Genomic DNA, 9,510 nt, shown 5'->3' on the forward strand with positions numbered 1-9,510 from the left:
CACGGTCTCCTAGAGAGCAAGTTCCCACGATCTCCTACACACTCTAAGTCCCCATTATCTCCGGTGAGGGAGTTCCCACGGTCTCCTATGGAGAGCAAGTTCCCACGGTCTCCCACAGAAAGCAAGTTCCCACGATCTCCTACAGGCACTAAGTTCCCATGATCTCCGGTGAGGGAGTTCCCACGGTCTCCTACAGAGAGCACGTTCCCACGGTCTCCTACAAAGAGCAAGTTCCCACGATACCCTACAGACACGAAGTCCCCATGATCTCCGGTGAGGGAGTTCCGAGTCTCCAACAGAGAGCAAGTTCCCACAGTCTCCTACAGAGAGCAACTTTCCACGGTCTCCCACAGAAAGCAAGTTCCCACGATCTACTACAGGCACTAAGTTCCCATGATCTCCGGTGAGGGAGTTCCCACGATCTCCTACAGACACTAAGTCCCCACGGTCTCTTACAGAGAGCAAGTTCCCCTCGGTCTCCTACAGAGCGCACGTTCCCAGTCTCCTACAGAGCGCACGTTCCCACGGTCTCCTACAGAAAGCAAGTTCCCACGATCTCCTACACACACTAAGTTCCCATGATCTCCGGTGAGGGAGTTCTCACGGTCTCCTACAGAGACCACGTTCCCACGATCACCTACAGACACTAAGTTCCCACAGTCTCCTACAGAGAGCAAGTTCCCACGGTCTCCTACAGACACTAAGTTCCCACGGTCTCCTAAAGAGAGCAAGTTCCCACGGTCTCCACAAAGAGCAGTTCCCACGAGTCTCCTATAGACACCAAGTTCCCACGGTCTCCAGAGAGCACGTTCCCACGGTCTCCTTACAGAGAGCACGTTCCCACGGTCTCCCACAGACACTAAGTTCCCATAGTCTCCTACAGACACTAAGGTCTCTACTGATCCCCATAGACACTGTTCCCACGGTCTCCTACAGAGAGCATCGTTTCCACGGTCTCCCATAGAGAGCACGTTCACGGTCTCCTATGAGCACGTTCCCACGATCTCCTACAGACACTAAGTCCCCACTGTCTCCTACAGACACTAGTCCCTGATGGTTGTCTCTTCATAGAGAGCATGTTCCCATGGTCTCCTACAGAGCACGTTCTCATGGTCTCCTAAGAGAAGCAAGTTCCCACGATTCCATAACACAAGTGTTGCTGATCTCTGGTGAGGAGTTCTCACTTGTCTCCTACAGAGAGCACGTTCCTAATGATCTCCTACAGACACTAAGTTCCCACAGTCTCCTACAGAGAGCAAGTTCTCACGGTCTCTAAAGAGAGCACTTAATGATCTCTATATGACACTGTTCTACTTGTCTCACAGAGAGCAAGTTCTCACGGCTCACAGAGAGCACGTTCCACGGTCTCTACAGAAAGCAAGTTCTACGTGATCTGCTACTACACTAAGTTCCCATGATCTCTGGTGAGGGGAGTTCTCACGGTCTCCTACAGAGGCACGTTCCCACGATCTCCTAAGACACTAAGTTCCCAGTCTCCCTACAGAGCAAGTTCACGGTCTCCTACAGAGCAAGTTCCTATGATCCCCTACAGACACTAAGTTTTCACGGTCTCCTACAGACACTAAGTCTCTACAGTCTCTCAGAGAGCAAGTTCCTAAGATCCCCTACAGAGGCAAGTTCATGATCCCCCATAGACACTAAGTCCCCACGGTCTCCCTATGACACCTGTTCCCATTTGTCTCCTACAGACACCTGTGCTCTACAGTCTCTAGAGGGCAAGTTCACTTGATCCCTTACAGAGAGGTGTTGGATGATCCCAAGACATTGTTTAAGTCCCCACGGTCTCCTATATGACACCAAGTCTCACGGTCTCCTACAGACACTAGAGTCTCTTATGGTCTCCTAGTTCAGAGAGCAAGTTCCCACGGTCTCTACAGAGAGCACTGCCCTTCACGGTCTCCTACAGAGAGCACCCCACGATACCCTACAGACACGAAGTCCCCATGATCTCCGGTGAGGGATGTCCCAGTCTCCTACAGAGAGCAAGTTCCCACGGTCTCCTACAGAGAGCAAGTTCACGGCTCTACAGAGGAGAGTTCCCAGAGTCTCCCTACAGACACTAAGTTCCCATGATCTCCGGTGAGGGAGTTCCCATGGTCTCCTTACAGAGAGCAAGTTCCCACGATCTCCTGCCAGGCACCAAGTTCCCATGATCTCCGGTGAGGGAGTTCCACGGTCTCCCTACAGAGCACGTTCCCTAGTCTCCTTATAGACACTAAGTTCCCACAGTCTCCTGCAGAGCAAGTTCCTCACGATCTCCTACAGGCACTAAGTTCCCATGATCCCGGTGAGGAGTTCCCACCTGTCTCCAGAGAGCAAGTTCCCACAGACACTAAGTTCCCACAGTCTCCTACAGGAGAGCCAAGTTCCCACGATCTCCTACAGGCACTAAGTTCCCATGATCTCCGGTGAGGGGAGTTTCCCACCTGTCTCCTCCAGAGAGCAAGTTCCCACAGCCCCTACAGACACTAAGTTCCCACAGTCTCCTACAGAGCAAGTTCCACGATCCCACAGGCACTAAGTTCCCATGATCTCCCGGTGAGGGAGTTCCCTAGTCCTCACAGAGAGCAAGTTCCCACGGTCTCCTTACAGAGAGCAAGTCTCACGGTCTCCTCCACAGAAGCAAGTCTCTGATCTCCTACAGGCACTAAGTTCCCATATCTCCGGTGAGGGAGTCCCCACGTCTCCTACAGAGAGCACGTTCCCACGATCTCCTACAGACACTAAGTTCCCACAGTCTCCTACAGAGAGCAAGGTTCCCACGATCTCCTACAGACACTAAGTTCCCAGTCTCCTACAGAGAGCAAGTTCCACGGTCTCCTACAGAGAGCAAGTTCCACGGTCTCCTACAGGCACTAAGTTCTATGATCTCCGGTGAGGGAGTTCCCACCTGTCTCCTCCAGAGAGCAAGTCCCACAGTCTCCCTACAGACACTAAGTTCCCACAGTCTCTACAGAGAGCAAGTTCCCACGATTCTCACAGGCACTTTAAGTTCCCATGATTCCGTGAGAGTCCCAGGTCTCCTGACAGAGAGCACGTCCCACGATCTCCTACAGACACTAAGTTCTCAGGTCTCCTACAGAGAGTGTTTCAAGATCTCTACAGACACTAAGTTCCCAGTCTCCTACAGAGAGCGTTCCACGGTCTCCACAGAGAGCAAGTTCCACGATCCCCTACAGGCACTAAGTTCCCATGATCTCCGGTGAGGGAGTTCCCACCTGTCTCCTCCAGAGAGCAAGTTCCACAGTCTCCTACAGACACTAAGTTCTCACAGTCTCCTACAGAGAGAAGTGTCCCCACGATCTCCCACAGGCACCAAGGCTCCCATGATCCTGTTGAGGGAGTTCAGTCTCCCCACAGAGAGCAAGTCTCACTTGTCTCCCCACAGAGTGCAAGCTCTCACGGTCCCCACAGAAAGCAAGTTCCCACGATCTCCAGCAGGCACTAAGTTCCCAAGGATCTCCCGGTGAGGAGTTCCCACGGTCTCCTTCACAGAGAGCAAGTCCCACGGTCTCCTACAGACACTAAGTCTTCATGATCTCCGGTGACGGAGTTCCCACGGCTCCCTACAGAGAGCAAGTTCCCACAGTCTCCTACAGCACACCAAGTTCCCACGATACCCTACAGACACGAAGTCCCATGATTCCCGGTGAGGGAGTTCCCAGTCTCCTACAGAGACAAGTGCCACAGTCTCCCACAGAGCAAGTCTCACGATCCCCCTAGCAGACACTACCCACGGTCTCCCACAGAGAGCACGTTCCCACAGTCTCCCAGAGAGCAAGGCCCTACTGATCCCCTACAGACACTAAGCCCCCACGGCTTCCTCACAGAGAGCAAGTCTCACGGTCTCCCGCAAGAAAGCAAGTCTCACGGCCTCCTACAAAGAGCAAGTTCCCACGATCTCCTATAGACACTAAGTCTCTAATGGCTTCCTACAGACACTAAGTCCCCAGGGTCTCCTACAGAGAGCAAGTTCCCACGATCTCCACAGAAAGCAAGTTCCATGATCTCCTAACAGGCATTAAGTTCCCTATCAATCTCCGGTGAGGGAGTTCCCACGGTCTCCCTACAGAGAGCAAGTTTCACGTGATCCCCACACAGACACTAAGTTCCCACGGCCCCACAGAGAGCACGTCCCACGGTCTCTCACAGACACGCCCCACAGTCTCCCTGCAGAGAGAGCAAGTTCCCACGATACCCCACAGACACTAAGTCTCCCATTATCTCCGGTGAGGGAGTTCCCACGGTCTCCTTAGCAGAGCAAGCCTCACGCGGTCTCCCACAGAGCAAGTTCCCACGATCTCCCACAGAAAGCAAGTTCCCACGATCTCCTACAGGCACTAAGTTCCCATTTTCTCCGGGTGAGGAGTTCCCACGGTCTCCTCTACAGACACTAAGTCCCCAGGGTTCCCACACAGAGAGCACGTTCCCACGATCTCCACACAGAAAGCAGTCCCACGGTCTCCTACAGAGCAAGTTCCACGGTCTCCTACAGAGAGCAAGTTCCCACGGTCTCCCTACAGAGAGCAAGTCTCAATGATCCCCACAGGCACTAAGAGTCTCCCACGGTCTCCCTACAGAGAGCACGTCTCACGGTCTCCCTACAGAGAAGCACGTTCCCAGTCTCTACAGAGAGCAAGTTCCCACGATAATTCTACAGACACGAAGTCCCCACGGTCCCTACAGAGAGCAAGTTCCCACGGTCTCCCACAGATAGCAAGTTCCCACGATCTCCTACAGACAATAAGTTCCCCATGATCTCCGGTGAGGAGTTCCCACAGTCTCCTACAGAGAAGCAATGTTCCCACGATCTCCCACAGACACTAAATCCCCATGATTCCAGGTGAGGAGTTCCCAGTCTCCTACAGAGCAAGTCTCACGGCCTCCTACATAAAGAGCAAGTTCCCACGATCTCCTAGACACCAAGTTCCCACTTGGTCTCCTACAGACACTAAGTCTCAGTCTCCTACAGAGAGCAAGTTCCCACGATCCCCACAGAGAGAAAGTTCCCACGATCCCCTCACAGAGCAAGTTCCCACAGTCTCCAGCAGAGAGCAAGTTCCCACAGTCTCCTACAGAGAGCAAGTTCCCACAGTCTCCTACAGAAAGCAAGTTCCCACAGTCTCCTCCTAAAGCAAGTTCCCACAGTCTCCTACAGAAAGCAAGTTCCCTCATGATCTCCGGTGAGGGAGTTCCCCATGATCTCCGGTGAGGGAGTTCCAGTCTCCTACAGAGAGGAAGCTCTACGGCTCCTCCACAAGAGCATCGTTCCCACGGTCTCTCACAGAAAGCAAGTTCCCACGATCCCCTACAGACACTTAGTCCCCATGATCTCCGGTGAGGGAGTTCACGGCCTCCTAGCAGAGCACGTTCCCACGGTCTCCTATAGGAAAGCAAGTTTCTATGATCTCCTAGACACCAAGTTCCCATGATCTCCGGGTGAGGGAGTTTCAGTAGGGTCTCCCACTGGGAGCAAGTTCCCCGGTCTCTTACTGAGTGCAAGTTCCCACGGTGTCACCTGCAGAGAGGTGCTGCCACGGTGTCCTGCGGAGATAGCTGCTCCCACGGTGTTCTGCGGAAAGAGATGCCCTGCAGACAATACCACAGGTTGAAAGAATCTACAAACTAACCACAAAGAGGTGCTCCCACGATGTCCTGCAGAGGTGCCACCACGGTGTCCTGCGGGAGGTGCCACCACGGTGTCTCGGCGGAGGTGCACACTAGGTGTCCCGCGGAGATAGCTGTTCCCATGGTGTCCTGCGGAAAGAAGTACCTCTGGAGACCTACCACAGGTTGAAAGAATCTACAAACCAACCACAAAGAGAGGTGCTCCCACGATGTCCTGCGGAGGTGCCACCACGGTGTCCTTGGAGGTGCCACTGGTGTCCTGCGGAGGTAGCTGCTCCCATGGTGTCCTGCGGAAAGAAGCACCCTGCAGACCTACCACAGGTTGAAAGAATCTACAAACCAACCACAAAGAGAGGTGCTCCCACGATGTCCTGGGTGGTTCTCGGTGTCCTGCGGAGGTGCCACCACGGTGTCCTGCGGAGGTGCCACCACGGTGTCCTTGCGGAGGTGCCACCACGGGTCCTGCAGAGAGAGGTGCTCCCATGGTGTCCTGCGGAGAGGTGCTCCCATTCACCAACCTGAAAAATAAGAATCATGAAAATGTGAAGTTATAAACTGCACTCAGAAGTTATCCCACGGTGACCTGTGAGGTGCTCCCACGGTGTCCTGTAGAGAGGTGTTCCCACGGTGCCCTGCGGAGGTTCTCCCACGGTGTCCTGCGGGAGGAGGTGCTCCCATTCACCAACCTGAAAATAAAGAATCAATGAAAATGTAGTTATAAACTGCACTGCAGAGCTACTCCCCACGGTGACCTGCGGAGAGGTGCTCCCAGTGACCTGTGGTGGTACTCCCACGGTGTCCTGCAAAGGTGCTCCACGGTGTCCTGTGGAGAGGTGCTCCCACGGTGTCCTGCGGTGAGAGGTGGTCCCATTCACCAGCAATCTTAAAATAAGCAATGGATGAAAATGTGAAGTTATGAACGGCACCATTTCATTAAAAATTACACAAAAATTCTGAAAAGAAAAACTAACTAGTCACTATAAAAAGCACACACAAAAAAAGGCACAGAAGACCCAAAGTAGGTCCAGCCACTAAGACCCAAAGTAGGCCCAGCCATAAGACCCAGCAGGCCCAGCCACAAGACCCAGTAGGCCCAGCCACAAGACCCAAAGCAGGCCTACAGCCACAAGACTCCAAAGCAGGCCCAGCCACAAGACCCAAGCAGGCCCAGCCACAAGACCCAAAGCAGGCTCCAGCCACAAGACCCAAAGCAGGCTCAACCAGGAGACCCAAAGCAGATCCAGCCACAAGACCCAAAGCAGGCAGCCGCAAGACTCCAAGTGGGCCAGCCGCAAGACCCAAAGCAGGCCCAGCCGCAAGACCCAAAGCAGGCTCCAGCTGCAAGACCCAAAGCAGGCCCAGCTGCAAGACCCAAAGCAGGAGACCCAAAGCAGGCCCAACCAGGAGACCCAAAGCAGGCCGCAACCAGGAGACCCAAATCAGGCCCAACTAGGAGACCCAAAGCAGGCCCAGTCACTAAGACCCAAAGCGGGCCTCAGCCACAAGACCCAGCAGGCCCAGCTGCAAGAACCCAAAGCAGTCTCAACCAGCAGAGAACCCAAAGCAGGCCCAAGCAGAGACCCAAAGCAGGCCCAACTAGGGAGACCAAAGCAGGCCCAGTCACAAGACCCAAAGCAGGCCCAGCCGCAAGACCCAAAGCAGTCTCAACCAGCAGAGAACCCAAAGCAGGCCTAATCAGCAGAAGACCCAAGACAGGCCCAACCAGCAGAAACCCAAAGCAGGCTCAACCAGCAGAGGACCTAAAGCAGGCCCAACCAGCAGAAGACCCAAAACAGGCCCAACCAGCAGAAGTCCCAAAACAGGCCCAACCAGCAGAGAACCCAAGCAGGCCCAACATGAAGACCAGCAGGCCCAACCAGCAGAAGACCCAGCAGGCCCCAACTGCAAGACCCAAAAGCAGGCCCAACCACCAAGACCCAAAGCAGGCCCAACATGAAGACCAAAGCAGGTCCAACCAGCAGAAGACCCAAAATAGGCCCAACCAGCAGGAGAACCCAAAGCAGGCCCAACCAGAGAAGACCCAAAGCAGGCCCAACCAGCAGAAGACGACCCAAAGCAGGCCCAACCAGAGAAGACCCAAAGCAGGCTCAACCAGCAGAAGACCCAAAGCAGGCCCAACCACCAGGACCCAAAGCAGCCCAACATGAAGACCCAAAGCAGGCCCAACATGAAGACCCAAAGCAGGCTCCAACATGAAGACCCAGCAGGCCCAACCAGCAGAAGACTCAAACAGGCCCAACCAGCAGAGGACCTAAAGAAGTCCCAACCAGAGGACCCAAAACAGGCCCAACAACCAGATGACCCAAAGGTGCAGCAGCAGTAAAAAAATCACGTACTGAAAAACGCTAAGTACTACACTGATCCCACCTTTGGAATTAATGGCTTCTGTTCAGCAGCCGGGCGAGTACTTCCGATACTGGTGGCCATGCAGATATACGATTCCTGTAAATAAATAAACCAATCTTAATGGATAATACAATTTAAATCTTGGAATTTCAGCATCCATAACTATGTTCCATGGAGTGACGTACTTATAAATTAACCCGACGTGGCGTGCTGAAATGGTCTGGCAGATCTGCGCAGTTCTATGAACGTTAATGACAGCTTGAGGAGTGCTGAGATTACCCTCCCATTAAAGATTAGGTTTGTTATCTTTGATCTAACTCCACAGGTCCAGAACATTTTCAGCACCTGTATATCACCACATGGCAATATCCTTGTCTGGTTTACATTTCTTCAGTTTACAGTGAAAATGAATGCTAGTTTATATGGATTTTCCCCATACAGTACTGAGGCTCTAAAATGTACGTTATTTTTCTATCGCGAATATGTACGAGTGTCAATGCTTGTACGAGCATAAAGAAAATGAAATTAATTAAAAAGGTCGAAGATAATTCAAGCTACAAATCTTTCCAAATGAAATATTCTAAAATGTTTATTCATCACAAACATGTACTAGTCTCAATACTTACAGACGTAAAAAAAAAAATTCAAATTAAAATTCTAATAATTGAAGCAACAATTTAATTCCACATGAATATTTAGCTACCACTTTTTTCGTCTCGTCAACCGTCACCCACTGAACTTCCTATGTGTAAGTAAAATTCACTTTTATTAACTACTAGTTGACAATGCCATTTAGTTCACCTATATAAAAATGTAAATAATTCCAAAGATTTATGCTGGAATTGATAAAAATGGGATAAATACATATAGTGAAAAAGGGTTCATCGAGCAGAGCCTACCGACCACTGGCGGCAGTGCCACCCATCGGTGTCAGCTGGACGCGAGAAGGCAGGGAAGGGAAAATTATCATCTACAAATATGTACATATCTCAAGACAATTTGATCAGTTAAATATTAAATCAATTTGATAAAGTATTTTGATAAGGAAGGAAAAAGAAAAAAATACTGAACCATAACTTTTGACGCCAAGTAAGAATTAAGCCAGACACTTAATACATTTGTTGGTCGAGCAAGAATCTCGGTGAGAGAGCAACGCCAGCCATTTACTCTGGTGTTTCATTATCATCGTTGACTTATCTTTTAAGTTATTAGCAAAACTGAAACGCATGCCTTACCCCGGTGTGACATTTTGGCGCCAATTTCTCCAACTGTCCAGTGCAGAAATTGGCGCCATCCATGGTCCACTTGAGAGGAACATCAGCTCATATCCAGAACATTCACTAAAATTAACTCTGTGCGTATAATTTTTGCCCCATACAAAACCAAGGCTCTAAATGTTACGTTATTTTCGTCTATAACAAACATGTGTCTCAATGATTGTACGGGCGTAATATCCTTCAAGAACATTAAATGCCGAATGATAATTGACCGTTG

The 9,510-nt window shown here is 51.4% G+C and overlaps 1 protein-coding gene across 1 annotated transcript; it reads left to right on the forward strand.

Annotated features, from left to right (window-relative positions):
• The first annotated feature begins 5,858 nt into the window (after positions 1-5,858).
• Positions 5,859-7,993, forward strand: LOC121864685 (proteoglycan 4-like). Its single transcript, XM_042363843.1, has 5 exons — positions 5,859-5,970; positions 6,383-6,503; positions 6,658-6,929; positions 7,054-7,673; positions 7,796-7,993. Exons 1-5 carry the CDS (start codon positions 5,859-5,861, stop codon positions 7,991-7,993), a joined length of 1,323 nt encoding a protein of 440 aa, XP_042219777.1.
• Positions 7,994-9,510: the final 1,517 nt, after the last annotated feature.

The sequence above is a fragment of the Homarus americanus genome, unplaced genomic scaffold (genome assembly GCF_018991925.1).
Source record: "Homarus americanus isolate GMGI-L3 unplaced genomic scaffold, GMGI_Hamer_2.0 scaffold57965, whole genome shotgun sequence".
NCBI classification, from domain to species: domain Eukaryota; kingdom Metazoa; phylum Arthropoda; class Malacostraca; order Decapoda; family Nephropidae; genus Homarus; species Homarus americanus.

Coding starts and splice junctions, on each gene's coding strand:
- LOC121864685 (XM_042363843.1), top strand. CDS start 5,859: ATGTCCTGCGGAGGTGCCACCACGGTGTCCTTGGAGGTGCCACTGGTG. Junction 6,930..7,053: donor AGGCAGCCGCAAGACTCCAA/GTGGGCCAGCCG, acceptor AGGCCCAACCAG/GAGACCCAAAGCAGGCCGCA. Junction 7,674..7,795: donor AGCAGGAGAACCCAAAGCAG/GCCCAACCAGAG, acceptor CCCAACCACCAG/GACCCAAAGCAGCCCAACAT.